At 45.8% G+C, this 20,203-nt stretch overlaps 1 protein-coding gene across 5 annotated transcripts in view; it reads left to right on the forward strand.

Moving 5' to 3' along the window:
- Positions 1–20,203, forward strand: part of DGCR2 (DiGeorge syndrome critical region gene 2) — a 90,555-nt gene that overhangs the window by 46,297 nt on the left and 24,055 nt on the right. For 2 of the 5 annotated variants that reach the window (XM_036276323.1, XM_036276325.1), the window contains 4 exons: positions 10,598–10,723; positions 13,737–13,947; positions 15,846–15,922; positions 19,407–19,583. In XM_036276323.1, coding sequence (XP_036132216.1) covers positions 10,598–10,723; positions 13,737–13,947; positions 15,846–15,922; positions 19,407–19,583 — 591 coding nt within the window. Of the gene's footprint in view, positions 1–10,597; positions 10,724–13,727; positions 13,948–15,845; positions 15,923–19,406; positions 19,584–20,203 lie in introns of all 5 variants that reach the window. The other 3 variants (XM_036276322.1, XM_036276324.1, XM_036276326.1) reach the window with 2 other exon arrangements.

The raw sequence follows: 20,203 nt of genomic DNA on the forward strand, positions 1-20,203 counted from the left end.
ATTCTTGATTACATCTTCAATTTCCTTAGTTGTTATTGGCCTATTGAAGTTTTCTATCTCTTCCCAATTCAGTTTTGGGAGACTATGTGTTTCTAGAAATTTGTCCATTTTGCTTAGGTTGATCCCAAAGCCCAGGCATGTATCCTGACCGGGAATCCAACCTTTCAGTGCATGTGATGTTACCCAACCAGCTGAGCCACACCAGCCAGGACCCGGGTGATACTTTTTAAGCAGGTCAAAAAGGGTCACATCAGGGACACATGAGGGTCAGTTGGTTGCATTATTGATGATATTAAGTTTACTCACTTGCTTAAGCTAATGTATGCCTTCACTACTGTAAATGTTGTTTTCCTCTTTTGTAATGAAGAGTAACCTTTGAATAAGTAATGAATAAATCTGGTGTTCTAGGTGTTCTCAAACAACCTTACACTCAAGTGTTTTATTGTTGATTCTTTTTTTTTCTTTTTCTTTTTTTTTTTTAACGCTTCTTTATTCATCAGTTGCTATAGTGTGAGGGCTGGATTTCTTTTTTTTAATTTTTTATTTACTTTTTTATCCTCACCTGAGGACATTTTTCCATTTTTTTGTTCAGATAAAGCGGGAGGGAGAGAGAGAGAGAAACATCGATGTGAAAGGACACATCCAGTGGCTGCCACCCGCACGACCAACCAGGGCCGGGAACAAACTGCAACCAAGGTACATGCCCTTAGCGGGAACCGAACCCGGGTCTCTCTGTACCACAGGCCGACACTCCCACCGCTGAGCCAAACCGGCCAGGGCTATTGTTGATTCTTAATAAATGATATTATTCATAAAGAGCTTTCCTATTTTATGGCACTATAAGATGTTCCCAGGCTCATCTTGTATCGTTCCTGCTCCAGACCTGCTCCATTTCTCTAAGGAACATGTTCCTTTTAGTGAGTAATGGTATTTTCAAACCAAGATCTGAGTGTTAGCTGTGCTCATCATTATTTGGGTATCACTGCTTCTAGGTACTTTCATTGGATATAACCAGAAAATCTTTTTTAAAAATAGTAAGTTTATATTTATTGATACTTCCAATTCTAATCTTCGCTAGAGTTCCTTACCTTCTCCTGTCATCTCATATTTATAACTCTCTTCCTATAGTGAGAACCCTGGTTCCCAGTATCATCTTTTCTTTTTTTTTTATCCTCACCTGAGGACATTTTTCCATTTTTTGTTCAGATAGAGCAGGAGGGAGAGAGGGAGAGAGAGAGAGAGAAACATCGATGTGAAGGGACACATCGAGTGGCTGCCACCCGCACGACCCAACCAGGGCCAGGGACAAACTGCAACCGAGGTACATGCCCTTAGCGGGAACCGAACCCGGGTCTCTCTGTACCGCAGGCCGACGCTCCTACCGCTGAGCCAAACCGGCCAGGGCTCCAGTATCATCTTTTTTAAAAATTTGATTTTCTTTACTGATGTTAGAGAGAGAGAGAGGAAGAGAGATAGAAACATCGATGAGAGAGAACATTGATTGGCCTCCTCCTGCCACTGGGGATCAGGCCCACAACCTGGGCGTGTGCCCTAACCTCTTGATGCGTGGGTTGACACTCAGCCACTGAGCCACACCAGCCCGGCCCCAATATCCTCTTTATATGTACTCATTTGGCCAATCCTAAAATACACATAAAAGAGTTTTGGAATTGCTACTCTTATATTATTGCCAAGAACAAATCTAGGTCAAGTCCAGGACTTTTTTATGTTGTCAGGCTATTTCCCACTGAGGTTGTACAATCTGTTCTAGTCAAAAGTCATTGAGAGTCATCCTCTTTTTTTCTGTTTATGTTAATATCTGATTCTGTTTGTACCAATTTTGGGACTGCCTCCTCATCCAATTGATTTAATTCATTTTTAACTTTTTTATTGAGATATGAATTCATGTACCATAAAATTCACCTATTTACAGTATACACAATGTCATGGTTCTTAGTATATAAGATTGTGTAACATACATTTTTAGAATATGTAAAACAAACTGTTAAAAGATCATAACTATATCAATGTACTTAGAAGTTCTGTTTCCTTTCCTATCCCTTTGCCCTGTTCCCAGTCACTTCCTGTAGGTACTTTGATTAGTTTCTGGCTTATCTTTCCTGAGTTTTTGTTTTTGCTTTTAAAGTAATTATCACAAAAATAAGAAAATACGTATATTTTACTTCTTTCTTTTTTTTGTTCCTTTCTTATATAAAAAGGTATTTTACAGTGTATACTCTCTGCACAGATAGAGTGGGAGGGAGAGAGAGGAAGAGAGAGAGAGAGGGAAACATCGATGTGAAAGGGACACATCGAGTGGCTGCCACCCGCACGACCAACCAGGGCCGGGGACAAACTGCAACCGAGGTACATGCCCTTAGCGGGAACCGAACCCGGGTCTCTCGGGACCGCAAGCGGATGATCTAACCGCTGAGCCAAACCGGCCAGGGCGTGTATACTCTCTGCACTGTGGTTTTTAAAAATGTAACAATATTCTTGAAATCATTCTTAATTCATAGGCTTTTTATAGCAATATTGCACTCCATCTCAAGGAGGTACTTTACTTTATTTAACCAGTCTTCTGTATATGGTTGTTCTTATTGGTTTGCTATTAACTATAATGCCACAATAAAAAACCTTGTGCATATGTATTTTCTCTCCTTAATTGTTTGAGATGTATCTTCAGTGTAACTTTAAAAAAAATATTTTTATTGATTTTATAGAGAAAGGAAAGGAGACGGAGAAAGAAAGAGAAACATTGATGTAAGAAACAGTTATCAGTTGCCTTGGGTATGTGCCCCGACCAGGAACCGAACTGGTGACCCTTCAGTGCACCAGACAGTGCTCAACCAACTGAGCCACACCAGCCAGGGCTTCAGTGTAAATTCTTATGTTATATTGTTGTGTCAAAGACCCAGTGCATTGTAGTTTTGCTCAATATTGCCAAATTCCTTACTTTTTCACTTTCAAAACTGTTGACCTAGGATTCAGGTTTCTGAGCTCAAATAAGTTTAGAGTGATATACTTCTAAAATAAAACAATTTTGAGACTGACAAATGCTAAAAACTTTAGGATAGGATGCTGGGACAACAGCATAAAGAGGCATTGTCCCAGACAAATTACAAGGTGTGGTCATCTGAGTTAATTATTACTTTGTCCTCTGTTTTCCAATGTTTAGAATTTTGTCATCCTCTTCCGTGTTCTGTTTGTCTTTGTGTCTATGTGCCTTAAAAATCCTATTACTGTTGTTTTAATGAATTTCAGGAGAGACTAGATATTAATAAGTATGTTTGTTCAACCTGATATCTTTAACTGGAAGCTTCAGTTTTTAGAAATTTTCAGATCTGGACAGACTCATAAAATTTCCCTGCCCTTAGGAAGATAGGATCTTTTAAAGGGAGAGAGGAAAGCAAGAAAGAAGATGGCCTGGGATCCAGGAAACAGGCTCCCGGTACAGGAGAGCAGCAAGTGGACCCCAGGATCCCAGCCATCCTCCAGCCCAGAGGGCAGTTCTGTCACACTAGTGCTGGAAGATGGGACTTTCCAGGAACTGAGCAGGAGACTCTGACCCAGTATTTTTTGTGTTTAAAATTTTTATTGCTAGTTTTTGTTATCTTCTGTAGCTGCTAAAACAATTAGTGGTAGCTATGCAGAAAGTAAATTTTAAAATCGATGCAAATATTAACTTCAGGAGAAAAAGAAAGTTGTTAGAGAATTGAAATAACCTTAGTTATTTCAGGTCACAGGTGAAGATACTTACATTATTATATTATTCTACCGGCTTTAATTATGAAATTGATTCTACTCTGTTGGCAAGGTAAGAGTGTGTGTGAGTTAAACCTTCACCCACTCTAACCTAAGTCAGTGGGTATATCAGAAGAAATAAAGTAAAACTGTTGTCTCTGAGAAATGAGTTACATATAGGAACAGGGACTGGGAGAAGGGGAAGCAGGGGTTTCTATTTCATCTTGTGATGTCCATACATATGTAGAAATTAAGACCTTGGGTGAGGTACCCAGGTCAGTCTGCTTCTGCCATATCTCTGCTGGAAGTTGAGACCCAAGGCTACAGTTTGAGTGTCATGGGACTATCTGGTGGCTTCAGCTCCTGTCAGGGACAGTAGCAGAAGGTAAAACATTCCCTCTATGAACTTGTGCCTGAGACATTCACGGGTCCAGAGTAGGAGGCAGGTTTTGGAGCTTATAGGACCATCTTTTTGCAGTTATTCTCTGTGTTGTGTTACATATGTCCACATGGGTGTAAAATGGGGAAACAAAATGCTCACAGTGGTATTTCAGAAGCATAGATCTTGAAACCTTGATAGAACAGAAACAAAGGTGATGGTCGCTAGGCTAGCAAACCCTTAGCCTCAGTGAGATTCTCATTAGCAAGGCCACCCTAGCCCTAGCTGGGAGGGAAAAGAATCAATTTAAAGAACATGTATACACCCTGACTGGTTTAGTTCATTGGTTAGAGCGTTGGCCAGCGAACCGAGAGTCTCGAGTTTAATTCTGGTCAAGGACATGTACCTTCGTTGCGGTTCAGTTCCTGGCCCTGGTCAGGGTCCTGCAGGAAGCAACCAATTGATGTGTCTCTCTCACACAGATGTTTCTCTCTCTCCCTCTCACTCTGTCTGAAAAATAAAAATGGAAAAATATCCTCGGGCGAGGATTAAAAATAAAAAGAACATGTATGGTATAATGGAGATGCTATTAGGAATTCATATTTTTAGGCTCTCTTATGTTAGAAATTCTGTTTTGGTAAGCAAGTGTTATTTGACTTACCGAGTAAAATCTGATTTTTACTATGATTCAAAACCTATTTTAGTATAAAGTAGAAAGGAACTTGGAGTGCTGAGGAGGCTCTAGGAGGCTTCAGTCTATCTTGCCTTCTCCTTTGTTCAGAGAAGTTATAAGCCCATCTGGACCCTAATATATTTGGACAAGTTCTAGATACACAAATTAGAATCATTCATTCACATTTTGTCTTTTATTTACAAATAATCCTCATTTTTAGCCAAATGCTATTGGGAAGCAAGCATGCCACTACCTGCCCTGACCCAGTTTCCCTGGAGGACTTCAGGCTCTCGAGCCGCCCCCGCCTCCAGCTTTCCCTTGAGGATGTGCTGGGGAAACAGAAAGCCTGGTGCCAGTGGAGCTGAAAGCCAGGAAAGGAGGTGCTTGCCCAGGGGGTCAAGTGGAGACAGGCTGTGAGGCAGGGTGACTCAGGTGCTGTGGACTTGGAGAAGGGGGGCCCCACTCCCCTTTGTTCCACTTCTGCTCTGAAGCAAGTCTCATAACACTTCTGAGCTTGCTTTCCCGTCTGTAAAACATTTCCCTTTTCCTATTTTTTCCAGTAGCAAGTCAACCACGTTGGCCTTCTGGGGGCTCCCATTCAGTCTTTGGTGGGCGGAGCTGCTCTGGGGTCCTGGTGAGGACAACTGAAGAGAGAAGAGCACAAAAGGCAGCCTGTGGTGCAGGCAGCACTCTTTCCAGGACTTCAGGGCTGGGTTGGGCCCCGTCCCTGTCCCAGTCATGGCCAGTTGCTGGATGGAAGAGGAGGGCTGAGGTGGGCGTGTGTTATCACTAAGTGGGAACAGGATCATCTGCTGTTTTGTTCACTGCCCACTGCAGTATTCCCCATGCCTAGGACAGTGCCAAGCACACTGAAATGGAGAGGGGATGGAGGGAGAGGGAAAGTTGCTTTGGGGTGTCTGCATAGCTGCATATGAATCAGCTCAGCTGTGAGAGCTGCACACCCTACAGCTGGCCCTAATGGGGAAACACTATCTGGTCTCAGAAGCAAATTCTTTCTTGTCAGAGGGGTCCTGAGAGGTCTGTAAGGATGCTGATCCTGTGGTCTGCCTTCTCGCCCATCTCCTACTTTTCCAGCATGCTCAGGAACCCCTTGTCTGTCATCGGCACCATCTCCTTAACCAAAGCCTTTCCCCCTTTTTTTAATTTTTTTATCCTCACCGGAGGACATTTTTGCATTTATCTTCAGATAGAACGGGAGGGAGAGAGGGAGGAAGAGAGAGAAACATCGATGTGAGAGAGACACTTCGACTAGTTGCCACCCACATTGGAGTCGATGACAAACTGCAACCAAGGTACATGCCCTTAGCGGAAACTGAACCCAGGTCTCTCTGGTCTGCAGGCCGATGCTCTAACCATTGATCCAAACCAGCCAGGGTGCCTTTCCCCTTCTTTTATTTTTATTTACTTTTTAAATATTTTTTTTATTTTTATGTATTTAAAAAAATTTTTTTTAAATTCTTACCCAGGGTTATTTTTCCATTTTTTATTTTTTCAGATAGAATGAGGAGGTGGGGGGGAGAAATAGCGATGTGAGAGAGAGACATCAATTGGTTGCCTCCCGCATGACGGTGACCAGGGCCGGGGGACCAAACCGCAACCGAGGTACGTGCCCTTGACCAGAATTGAACCCACGACTGTTTAGTCTGTGGGTCGACACTCTATAACTGCTGAGCCAAAACAATTTTTAAAATTTTTCATAAGGGTTTATTAGTGGACAAGCATGGATTCGATTAAAAAGGAAATAAACATCTGTATAATACCTTCATTTTCTTAAAAGGGAACATTTTATACAAGTTGGAAAATAGCAAGGAGGGAAAAGATCATGTCAGCACAATGTTACTGGTCATATACAACGCAATTCTATGTTTCATAGAGATTTCAACACAGGAAATGGGTATATTAGGAACTGCCTAATTCATAGGTTTTCCTGATCCACCTACAGTGGTTTCTTTGAATGCCTCTGAAGTAAAAGCGTAAGCAGTGCTCTATACCAGCCTCAATAATGCATATTTCAAAGCCCAAACTAGTCAGCCATGTAACTATTTGCACAGTCAACATTCAGTGAGAAAATACTTGTCAACAGGTTCCCCTTCCCCAGCCTGAAACAGCACATGATATTTCATTACAATCTTCATGAGTGTACAGTTAGGAAGGGATATTTTATTTTTGTTTTTTTCTATTCAATAAATCCAGGATTCTTAGTTTACTGCCATCTAAATAACAACTTCACCCACCCCATCCCACCCTGCCACTTAGCCACTTAAAAGAGTTATGTAATCATACTACACTAGAAACACTGTAGGAAGGACCATGTCTTTTTCATCTTTGTTAAGACAATAGCAAAGTGGTTTGCATAGAGCAGAAAATTAATAAAATGGAATGTCGTTTCCCACAACATAAAAATTCATAACTTAAAGTATCTTTTCTTACTATTCTGATTGCTATAATGTCTTGCCAGTGACCATTAATCTTTAGATCCCTAATAAAATCTATAAATATCTGATTGTCTCAGGGAACCCATTAAACCATCTTTTCTATAGGGAGACTCAAAAGTATTCAGTGCTCCCCTTCAAAATTATCAACAAAACTACTAAATATTTTCTAAAACTTCTATTTTATTCACAACTATAGCTCCACCAATGTTATAATTTTCTTTTACTGCAGAAATCATATTATTTATTAAATACTTGTCATGTATCATGTAGTATGCCAAGTGTTTCATCTGCATTTTCTGTTAAATACTCAATATTATGATGAGACTACACTTAATCTTTACATTACAAAGCAGGACAATATGGCTTACAAAACTTGTATAGTCCTGTTTGGCCATAGTGGCTCAGTGGTTGAGTGTCGACCCATGCACCAAGAGGTCGCTGGTTCGATTCCCGGTCAGGGCACATGCCCAGGTTGTGAGCCCGATCCCCTTTGGGGGGCATGCAGGAGGCAGCCAATCGATGTTCTCTCTCATCGATGTTTCCATCTCTCTTTTCCTCTCCCTTACTCTCTCTTTTTTCGTTGCGATTGTCTTCTTCTCTCACTGCCAGAGCCTTCAGAAAATTATCTTGCAGGTCTTTACCAGCACTTGTTAATGTCCTTGGGCTCCGGCAGAGGGAGGGCGGACTGGATTGGAACTATGTGGGAACACTTGGTATTTGGAGGGCGCTCAGAGCTTTTGCTGAGTTGTGGCCACGCAGGACGGTGGCCATCTCACTCCTTCCCAGGGCTCTGGGGAGCTTAAATACTTTTTTCTTTATTGATTTGAGAGAGAGAGGAAGGGAGAGAGAGAGAAATATCGATAAGAGAGAACATCGATTGGCTGCCTCCTGCATGCTCCCCACTGGGGATTTGACCCACAACCTGGGCATATGCCCTTACTGGGAATCGAATTGGCGACCTCCTGGTGCATGGGTCGATACTCAACCACTGAGCCACACTGGCTGCATCTTAAATATTTTTAATTGATTTTTAGAGAGAGGAGAAGGGAGAGGGAGAGAGAAAGAGAAACATCAGTGTGAAAGAAACATTGATCATCTGTCTCCTGCACATTCCCTATTGGGGATTGAGCCCACCTCCCAGCATGTGTCCTGACCAGGAATCGAACCAGCAACCTCTTGGTGCATGGGTCAGCAATCAGCCACAGAGCCACATCAGCCAGGCACTGGTAGCACATTTTATATTTTAGAATGATCTATGATGAAATGGCACCTGATTTCCATCACATGCCTGAGAAGGAGCTGGAAATACTGTCCTCAATTCTTAGTGAGGGAGAGAGCCAAATCTGCTGGGGCTCATAACTGCCCAGGGTCTCAGAAGGAAATGATGAGACATAAACATTTCTGTAGAAGTCATTCAGTGCAAGCCTTAGAGAAATGGAAGAATGCAAATAACCTAAACTTTGTACTGTAGGAGATGGTGGTCAGTTAAAGAAATCTATTCAGCCCCAACCAGTTTGGCTCAGCGGTTAGAGCGTCGGCCTGTGGTCCAGAGAGACCCGGGTTCAGTTCCGCTAAGGGCGTGTACCTTGGTTGCAGTTTGTCCCCGGCCCTGGTTGGGTCGTGCGGGTGGCAACCATTTGATGTGTCCCTTTCATGTCGATGTTTCTCTCTCTCTCTCTCCCCCTCCCTCCCGCCCTCCCTCCCACTCTATCTGAACAAAAAAAATAAAAAAAGGAAAAATGTCCTCGGGTGAGGATAAAAAAAAAGAAAAAGAAAGAAATCTTTTCACAGAATACTGTGCAGTCATTTAAAGTGATCTTTTTTTTCTTTTATCCTCACCCGAGGACATTTTTCCATTTTTTGTTAAGATAGAGTGGGAGGGGGAGAGAGAGAGAGAAATATCAACGTGAATGGGACACATCGAGTGGTTGCCACACACATGACCCAACCATGGCCAGGGACAAACTACAACCGAGGTACATGCCCTTAGTGGGAACCAAACCCGGGTCTCTGTGGACCGCAGGCCGACGCTCTAACCTCTGAGCCAAATCGGCCAGGGCTAAAGTGATCTTCTTAAGTTTATTTAAGAATATGGAAAGCTGTTTCTAGTCTTAAGCTTAGAGCTAATCCTAAAGAGTATTAAGAATTTTTGTAGAATAAGAGAGTGAATGGTGAATATGATTTGTCTTTTCAAACTTTCATATTTTTCAAATATTTCATATTTGTTATTTTATAATGAGAAAATAGATTATTTATTAAATAAAAACAATATCAGAGTCTGGAGAAGCTTTAGTCATCTTTAGTCAGTGAGGCTAATCACCAACCACAGAGTCACGGGAGGTGGATATGTGGGACACCACCCCGCCCTGCAACCCCTTGCCCTTTATCTACTATGTTTCTCCACCTCCCCCATGCCATGCCAGGACCCTTGCCAAGCCATACCATGCCCACTATATCATTTGCTTTAGTACACCCATGCATACCAAGGGTTTGAGTGTCTGTGGTCTGTGTGCAGAAGTGCAGACCAAGTGTGTCACTATCTGTCCTGACAGCTGTCCCTTGCTGTGCACCCTGGTGCCCCCAAGCAAGCAGAGTGGGAAGGATGGTGGCTCAGGAGGGACATAGCCTCTGAGCCTTTGGTAAATCTCCTTCCTTCTCTGAGAGGGAGGAGAATGGTTCTCCTCTCACAGAGGATTGGAGAATCCCAAAAAGAGACTAGAAGGACCGACCTGCAAATTACTATTAGGTCATGATACGTAAAACTAGAATTCTTCCTTGTCTTCAGCTTCCCGTTTACACTTCCAACCAGGCATTGAGGCCTGCTGCACACCAGGACCAGTGCCAAGCACCATGGAGCCAGGAAGGAATGTACCCTTGAGGCTGAGAGAGGGACCAGCAGGGAGGTGGACAGAAGTTGACTCAGGCCCGTTGCTGAGAGGGTCACACACACAGTGGTTCCCCCAGTCATGCTAACAGGAGGCTCCTGGGCAGTCTGGGGGCAGGAGGGCTGCCTAGGCTGTGAAAGAAATTCCCGTGGGGCCAGAGCTATTGAGGGATTTTCAACAGGAATAGCTGACCCTGTGTGCGCTAGCAGTATCCTATTAGAAAATGCAATGAAGGGGAGACCTCATTTCATGATAATGGTAAAAAGAATGACTAAGGAATAATTTTAATAAGATGTGCATGTGACCCATTTGATACAAACATCAACATTTTTGAGTTCTTAACAAAACCTGAATAAATGGAATATTTGTTGTACCCACATCTGGTCCTCCCAGCCTCAAGTAGTCTGACCATGCTGCTGAGAGAGCCATGCTTACAGCCCATTTCTCTTTTTGCTTTCAGAAGTGACTGGGGATTCACGTCCTTACCATGGGAAGGAGGCTGTGGATCCGAGGCAGGGGCGGGCCCGAGGTGGCGACCCCACCCATTTCCACGCAGTGAATGTGGCGCAGCCTGTTCGTTTCAGCAGTAAGTTGCAGACCTGCCCTGTTTGTGACTAAAGCTTCATAACCCACGTGTTCCCTGGCTCTCCTGGTGCCACATGGCTATATGATGGGTACAGTGTGTCTTTTAAAACAGCCCTTCAGGGGGGTCGGGCATCATCCTTTGGTCAGAGGCTGTACAGTGACCCATCCAGACTGAGAGTGGTGAATCCTTGACGCAACCTGGGCTCTGGAACCAGGCTGCTTATTTTCACAAGATGGCTGCCTTTCAGAGCTGGGCTGCAGAAGCCCTTCAGTAGATGGAAAGAGGCTCCAAGAAACTAGGTTCTACCAATGGGTTGTTGTTTTGTTTGTTTTTTTTTTTCATCATCACCCAAGGACATCTTTCCATTTTTTGTTCAGATAGAGTAGGAGGGAGGGAGGGAGGGAAGGAGGGAGGGAGGGAGAGAGAGAGAGAGAGAGAGAGAGAGAGAGAGAGAGAAACATCAACGTGAAAGGGACACATCAAGTGGCTGCCACCTGCACGACCAACTAGGGCCAGGGACAAACCGCAACCAAGGTACGTGCCTTTAGCAGGAACCAAACCCGGGTCTCTCTGGACTGCAGGCCAACGCTCCAACCGCTGAGCCAAACCGGCCAGGGCTCTACCATTGTTTTTAAACATTTTTTAAGTGACTAGAGAATTCCCCGTGACATTAAGATTTTAAAGGAGCATAACAAAATTAATGAAACTTGGCAGGCACAAAAACCAAAGCCAAACAGACATGCTTAGGCATGATGCCATGCGTAGTAGGTATGATGAGTAGCCACGCACCAGGACAGGAGGAACTGACATGACATGTGATGCTGGGCCTAGATGCTTGGTGGTCATGTTAATTCTTACCACTCAGGTCCCCTTGGCTTTGACACACATAGCTGTGAACTCGAGGGATTCTTGCAGGGAAGTAGTACAAGCTTAGCGAGTGAGGAAACTGAGCCTTTGAGAGGTCACACAGCCAGTGGGGCAGCCTGTGGAATATTGACTCTCAGCTCCATGCACTTTCTTTTCATCACTTATCTACTTTGTCTGAATAGGTAATACTTTTACCTAGGGAATAATTCCACAAAATTCAACAGGTAGAAAAGATGTTCCCTCTCTCTGTTTCCTCTATCACTGGCTTCTGTCCCCAGAGGGCTTCCTCTAGACCCATCCCAAGATGTGTGGGTGAAGAGCCAAAATGGAAGCCTGAGCTGACACTCACCAACTGAGATACTCAGCCTCTGGAGACAGGATGGAATCCCCTGGGGCGGAGGCTTTAGCAGATTAAACACATCATGGTAGTAGAGAGCTCAGAAAACACTCAATAAAAGGCCACCTGGTGATCCCCGTGTTGTCATACTCATTCCACACACTCCACACACCTTCCCCTTCCCTGGTTGGTGATTCCTGAGGCTCCTGTCTGCAGTGAAGGCCTTCCTGTGAGCTCCGTGGGCAGGTGGCATTGTCCCGCTGCGTTGCAGCAGTGCTGGAGTATGCCTTGTAGGCTTGGGGCCAGAGGTACCTTTTCTCATGTAATCTAGGTCCCATTGTTCATTAGTTACACACCTGTGCTCTAAATAATAAAAACACAAGCATCGGTTTTTAAGAAGTTTTACTAGTTCCGTAGGATGTAGATGCATTTAAAAATTGCATTTTGTTAACTGGCTTTGTAAAAAATTGTTACTCTTCATCAGTGTACTCCTAGTTAGGAGGTAGGTACCCCAGTATTTGATAGTTATAGATCCTGTAGAACAGGTTGTTGCCCTTACCCAAGGCCAGCCATGCCAATCTTCGGGGCAGGTCCACCTGTCAAGGAGATGTCTGGCCCAGCTCATCTATCAAAGAATCTGACTTCAACTGGCTACTCAGCCTTTGCCCACTGTGGAAACACCTGGGCCTCATTTTCTCATCTCTGGGAGACAGGAGTTGGTCCCACAATCTCAGTGGCCCTTCTAGCTATGTTCTCTGGAGCTCCTGTTTTAGGGGAGCACTGGCCAGCACCCATGTGAACAGTGAACAGGGCAGAGGAGTTGGCTCAGGAAGCTGTGGGCTTGCTAGTAGCATGGCTAGAGAGCCAGCATTTGGGTGGATAGGGAGCCTCCTTGCTCACTCCCACCAGGCTTTGTAGTGAGCCAGCATGGGCAGTTCTGCCATCTTGTCAACCAGACTTAATTAGAGAATGAAATCCACTGTATCGAAAGAATTCAGCAGTCCGTCGTCTTCTTTTTGTTAATTCTCACTTGAGGATATTTTTCCATTGATTTTTTTTTTTTTTATTCTCACCCAAGAACATTTTTGTATTTATCTTCAGATAGATTGGGAAGGAGAGAGGGAGGAAGAGAGAGAGAGAAACATCGATGTGAGAGAAGCACATTGAGTGGTTGCCACCCACACAACCCCCACTGGGGCCAGGGACAAACTACAACCGAGGTACTTGCCCTTAGTGGGAACCAAACCTGGGACTCTGGTCCACAGGCCGACACTCTAACTGATGAGTCAAACCGGCCAGAACTTTCCATTGATTTTTAGTGAAAATGAAAGAGGGAGGGAAAGAGAAAGAGAGAGAGAGTGATTGATTGGTTGCCTCCCACACAACCCCAACTGGGGATCAAACCTGCAATCCAGGAATGTGCCCTTGACTGGGAATCAGACCCGTGACCCTTTGGTCCTCAGGCCGAGGCCTGAGCCAAACCAGCCAGGGCCAGCAGCCTGTCTTTACTGCCAGGTAAATGAAAGACCTTATAGACATGGGAGGAAAAATCGCTTCTTGGCCTTTTAACTGAGATCAAGTGTAGAAATGGGAGGAATCGCTGAATATACTCGTACTTTAGGTTGCATCTGTATCTTAGAGAAACTTGAGTATTCCACAAAATACGTGGTCCCAGAGGCAGAGCTTTCCCTCTTGGACTTGTGTCTCCATTTCTCTAGGGCGATTTCTGAGCAGCATATATAATTTTGTTTTGGAGTGAGGATCCTAATTTGGGGGGACAACTCCCCTTCTGTCCTTCATGTTTCCTAGGGAAGTGCCCAACAGGATGGCACCACTATGAAGGCACGGCCAGCTGCTACAGGGTCTACCTGAACGGGGAAAACTACTGGGATGCTGCACAAACCTGCCAGCGCGTCAATGGCTCCCTTGCCACCTTCTCCACTGACCAGGAGCTGCGCTTCGTCCTGGCCCAGGAATGGGACCAGCCAGAGCGGAGTTTTGCTTGGCAGGACCAGCACAAGTGAGTTGTGGGTGGGGACAGGGCCCTGGGGTTGGGCCAGTGCCCAACAGGCACATGGCCTCTTGCCCACTGTGACAGTCCTAAGGCATAGCCAGCAGCCAGCATTTTGGGGATGAGTAGCTCCACTCACTGGAAATAAATAGAGATCCAGGGGTTTAGAGTGGGTATTGAGATGGGGTAGAGGCTCTTGGAGGGGCAGAAATAGGCTGCCACATTGTACCACCTTGGGCCAGTCCCTTTCATTGGTCCTCTTCTCTAGGTTCAGCTGCAACTGCTAACCTGGCCTGCGTCAGGAGGGGCTGCTCATTATGGGCCTTTGTGGGCCTGGCATAAGGGGTGCATAGGTGGGTGGTAGTCTCTTCTGAGAACGTGGGCTTTGCCAGGCCCTCTGCTCAGTGCTTTTCATGGGCTCGATTGTTCAGTCCTCAAAGAAACCACAGGGGGCTGGTAGGCAAGAAGACTGTGGCCCCGGTGGGCAAGCACATGACCATGTGCACACACTAGCTAGAGTGTGCCTGGGTTCCAACCCAGGCAGTCTGGCTCCAGAGCCTGGCTCTTGACCCCCACACTCTGTAGCATTGAGAAGAAAGTGTGGAAACTAGCCAACTGCCAGCATCTCCCAACCCCCGGGTTATGGGGCAGGCATGTGCTGTGGCCTGTGGTGTATGGCCTTATGCTGCCCCATACACATTACTGGGGGCAGGAGTGTGAATTGCAGAGGTCGCCAGCCAGCCAGTATGCCCTCCCAGCAATGGCTCAGGCTGCTATAGGAATAGATCATGTCAGGTGGATAGAGAGCCTTCATTTTAAGACTAGAGCTGAGTTTGAGCTCTACCATCATACCCAATGACATTTGGAAAATCATGAAACTACTGTTTTTTTCTTCTGCAGCTATGAAGTGAGAAAAATAACTCCTAGCTCACAGGGTGGTTGTAAGTTCATGGAAAAGTGAGAGGGCTCAGCCCAGGAAATGGGGAAGCATCCTGTCTTCTCAAAGTGGTCATGTGCATGGCAATAGGCTGAAGGGGCAGAGTGGCACCATGCCAGGGTTCCCTCTGTGGCGGTGGACCTGCTGAAGGCATCTCCAGGGCTGGGCTAGAATGCTTGGGTGAAGGGCGCACACTCAGCAGGTGGGTGTGGCAATGGACCACGTCTGTGTGCACTGCCCTCTCAATGCTTTGACTTATGCACTCAGGAGCAGCTGCAGACCTGAGCAAACTGGCTCTGAGCAGGGGACCCAGCTGGAGGCTATGAGCTTGCTTTTAGCCACCACTGCAGTGTATACTTACAGGGATTTGGTTTTTATTGAGATTAATTCACATGCCATCAGATTCACTTCTTTACAGAGTACTACTCTGTGCCTTTAGTGTATTCACAGAGTTTTATTCACAGGGCTCTGTGTCCACCCCGAATGCTTAGAATGTAAAAGCTTTATTGGATCAACTAATAACAGTTTTGGCAGGAGTCACTCAATATTAAACTTTTTCTGCCCTGGCCGGTTTTACTCAGCGGTTAGAGCATCAACCTGCAGTTCTGAGAGACCCGGGTTTGATTCCCACTAAGGGCGCATACCTTGGTTGCAGTTTGTCCCCGGCCCTGGTTGGGTCGGGCAGGTGGCAGCCACTCAATGTGTCCCTTTCACGTCAATGTTTCTTTCTTTCTCTCCCTCTCTCTCTCTCCCACTCTAGCTGAACAAAAAATGGAAAAATGTCCTCGGGTGAGGATTAAAAAAAATAATAATAAGAAAAATAAAATTATCAAAACCTTTAAAAAATCATTAGTACATTAGAAGTTCAATACTTTAATGGTCAGTGTATTATTAAAATACACTCATATACAATCAGTGGCTGCTTCCCTGCTGCCATGCTGAAGTCACTTACATTTCTGCCCTCTTGCAGGTTGTGGGTTGGCTACCAGTATATTGTCACCAGCCGGAACCGCTCCTTAGGAGGCCACTGGGAGGTAGCATTCAAAGGTAAGCCTTTCTGGTCTCTGGTCAGGTAGTTCAGTCGGTTAGAGCATCATCCCGATACGCCAAGGTTTCAGGTTTGATCCCTGGTCAGAGCACATACAAGAATCAATCAATGGCCCTGGCCGGTTTGGCTCAGCGGTTAGAGCGTCGGCCTGCGGTCCTGAGAGACCCGGGTTCGGTTCCCACTAAGGGCACGTACCTCGGTTGCAGTTTGTCCCCGGCCCTGGTCGGTCGTGCGGGTGGCAGCCACTCGATGTGTCCCTTTCACGTCGATGTTTCTCTCTCTCTCTCCCTCCCACTCTACCTGAACAAAAAAATGGAAAAATGTCCTCGGGTGAGGAAAAAACAAAAAAACAAAAAAGAATCAATCAATGAATGCCTTGATAAGTGAAACAAATTGTTTCTCTCTCTCTCTCTCTCTCTCTCTCTCTAAAAATCAATAAATTAAAAAAAAAAAAAAAGGTAAGCCTTTATGATTTTTCAGAAGAGTTGTTGACAGTTTAAAGTTGAGATATACCATTCTGAAGAGGAGTATATTGCTAAGAGTCTCCTCCCTTTCCCCAATCTCCTCTCATCGGTGGTGCCTGGTCTGTAGGAGAACCTGATGCAAGGGACATGGAGAGGAATGGGCCCCACATCGTGGAGAGAGCTGTGATGACGGGCAGGTGCCCCACGCGCAGGCCCCTTTTCCAGGCTGGGGCCTCTTCTAGAACCCAGGGTTGCTTCTTATTTGGCCAGATTTCTAGACCAACCTTCCCTCCTTTTATAGTTAAGGACTTTAATTAGGGCATAAAAATGATCACACAAAGTGTGTACCTGGTATGAGCCAGGGAGGGAAGGACAAGCTTTCTAGGACAGAGAAGTTCAGAAATCCAAAACTTAAAGGAAAGCTATCAAGCAGATAGAATTAAAATAGAGCAATCTGCCCTGGCTCATGTGGCTCATTTGGTTGGAGCATTGTCTCTCTGTATACCAGAAGGTGGTGGGTTCCGTTCCTGGTCAGGCCACATACCCAGGTTGTGGATTTGATTCTCTGTTGGAGTGCATATGGGAGGCAACCGATCAACTTTCTCTCTCTCCCCATCCCTCCCCCACCCTCTAAAAATCAATTTTAAAAATATAATAATAAAATAAAATAGAGGATTCTGCTAGAGCCAGAGAGGTAGGGATCTTCCCTGACTCCTCTCATATGTCACCTTCTTCCATACACGTCCAGAATCTCATCACTGGTTGCCAGATTGCGGCCACCAGGTCTGCTGTCAGTCACCTAAATTACTGCAGCCACTGCTGCCAGCCTGGTCTCTTTGCTTCCACTCCCACCCATCCCAATCTCCTCACATAGCTGCCCGATTGTCCTCTACTCCTCTGCTCCCGGCTGTTCATGACTCTCCTCCCAAAAAGGCGCTGTCCTCACCAAGGCCTACAGTACCCTTTCCTCGGCTAACCCCTGCCACCACTTTCCTGGCCCTCCTCTTCAGCTACGGGGATGCCTGCTCGTCTCACCTGCTCTTCCCATAGGTCACGTTTGTTCCCACTGAAGCCCTCCCTGGGCCACTGCTTCCCAGCTCTGGGCTCATTCCAGTGCAGTGCAGGAGAAGACAGTGTAGCCAGGCTGGCCCTGGCTAGCATCCGGGACTGACCTGGAGATTAAGTGGAGCCTGCTGTGCCAGGCTGCCTGGACTGCACAAACAGGGATTTGTGATGAACACCTGATTCCCTTGTCAAGTCTGGAATTGTGGTGGGCCAGAGGTCAGCACCCCGGCTTTTCTGAGCAGAAATGTTTTGCAGTGCTGCTGGCAGTGGCCCGATCCATGGCACCTTCTTGCCTGGAGGATGAGTGCTGGGGAAGCCTGGCCTGGATTTTTCCAGACTTCACCTGAGCTGTCCCTCCCCTTGCTACTGGTGTATCCTGCCACATCACTAATAAATCTTAGCCATGACTATACCTAGATGCAGGGTTCCTCGAGTCCTAGCAAAGTTGTGAGCTTGTGGATGGCATGGGACCCCCCAACCCAAGCAGTGTCAGAAATGTCAGCACACCCATTCCTCCATTCTCTGTTCTGAGGGTTGCCTTCACTTCTGTTCCAGCTTTCTTTTTGCTGAAGCAGCCATGACCTTCCAACATGTATACTTCATTTACTCTATTGTTTAGCATCTGTCTCTACTGACACCCCTCACTCAAATGTCAGTTCCACAGGGCAAGTCGTTGTTGCCCATTGTACCCCAACTGCTGTTTACAGGATTAGGGCTTGCCAATTAGTATTAAATCTCGAGGGAGAAAGGTCAGGAGACTGTTAGGATTCTTAGGACTTATAAAAGAGGCTTAGCAGTTCATGGCCCTCTCCCTCAACATCCCTCCATCCCTGTCCTGGGCTGCAAGGTTGGTGTGGTTTCTGATCGCCTGATACCCAGCTTAGAAGGCAGTAGCTGAGTGGATGACAGAGCATCTCCCTGGAGCTAGGAGTGGGTCCCAGACAGCCAGTGCTTTCCACTGGGCCAGCTGATGCTCTGGGTGGGTGTGGGAGCCACATTTCTGCCTAAATTATGCATTTGTGGCAGGTGCAGTGGGCTTCTTCTCGAGTCCTCTATTTATCAGTCAGTACTCTATTGTAAGGGAGAGCTTTCCTCTCCCCTTCCCTATTTGTTTATTTGTTCATGTTATTCCTACGAACTCATACATTTTTATTACTGTGTTATAACCCATTGTTTCACTCTTCATATTTTTACTCTACCTTTTTAAAAAATCCTCACCAGAGGATGTTTTTCCATTTATCTTCAGATAGAGTAGGAAGGAGAGAGAGAAACATCAATGTGAGAGAGACATATTGACTGGTCGCCATCCTCATGACCCTGACCAGGGCCAGGGATGAACCGCAACTGAGGTACGTGCCCTTGATCAGAATCAGACTCGTGACTCTTTGGTCCACAGGCAGACGCTCTAATCGCTGAGCCAAACCATTGCTCTACCCTTTAAAATTTTTTTTCATTTATCTTCAGATAGAGCAGAAGAGAGAGAAAGAAACATCAGTGTGAGAGAGACACATCGACTGGTTGCCACCTACACAACCCCACCGGGGCCAAAGGTACTTGCCCTTAGTGGGAACTGAACCTGGGACTCTCTGGTCCACAGGCCGACGCTCTAACCACTGAGCAAAATCGGCCAGGGTTGTTGCTCTACCTTTAAACATCCACTACTAAGTGCAGTCTTCCTCTGACTCTCAGACCAGTATGGTTTATTCATGTGCTTGCCTCCCTGGCTCCACAGAGGCGTGGTCCCTGTTGGCCTGGCGCTGAAACCTGAACTCAATGGAACTAAGGGAGATTGTGAATGAATGTCGTAACTGCAGTACGGCTCCGCTTGGTGGTTTGCGAGCTCTTTGATTATAGGTTCAGTTTAGGGGGGCCTCAGTCCCTGTGAAGACTGCACATTGTTGGGATGCTGACATTATGTTGTAATGGCTAGCCCTTCTGTTTGTCTTCCTTACAGGTTCCTCAGAGGTGTTCCTGCCCCCAGACCCCATCTTTCCCTTGGCCATGTCTGAAAGTGACAACGTGTTCTGTGCCCAGCTCCAGTGCTTCCACTTCCCCACCCTCCGCCACCACGGCCTGCACTGCTGGCATGCTGAGAACTGCTATGAGAAGTCTTCATTTCTCTGTAAAAGAAGTAAGCCATCTTGAACATAGCTGTAAGGAATGGCACTTCTTGTGAGAATGTGGCTAATTTCTGGACCTTGATATTGACTTTGAGTGGACTTACACGTTTTATAGTAAGCAGCCAGGTGCACTGTGCCTGGCTCACACCTTACTCTGGATGCGTACAGATGAGGGCTAGAACCTGGGCTGGGACCCAAGGCTTGTATGAGTCTGGCTGGCTTGCTACTTAGTTCTGTGACCTGGTCAGTGATTGCCATTTCTGGTCCTCGTTTCTCTTTTCTCAGGAAAGAGGTGATAATTTTTGCCCTCCCCACCTGGGTGATGGTAGGAGATTAAATGAGAATGGTGACGGGACTTTCCAGATATTTTGGTGTCTGGGAGCCTCTGACTTCTTTTTATTTTTTTTAACTTATCTTTATTGTTGAATGTATTACAGACGTCCCCTCTTTTCCCCCCATTGACACCCTCCTCCCCAGTCCTGCCCCCCTACTGCCTTCCGCACACTATTGTTTGTGTCCATTGCTTATGCATATATGCATAGAAATTCTTTGGTTTATCTCTTTCCACCCTCCCTCCCCACTTCCCTTTGAGGTTCATCAGTCTAACAACCAATTTGTACTTCTTAATTCC

The sequence above is a fragment of the Molossus molossus genome, unplaced genomic scaffold, assembly GCF_014108415.1.
Source record: "Molossus molossus isolate mMolMol1 unplaced genomic scaffold, mMolMol1.p scaffold_m16_p_22, whole genome shotgun sequence".
Lineage (NCBI taxonomy): Eukaryota > Metazoa > Chordata > Mammalia > Chiroptera > Molossidae > Molossus > Molossus molossus.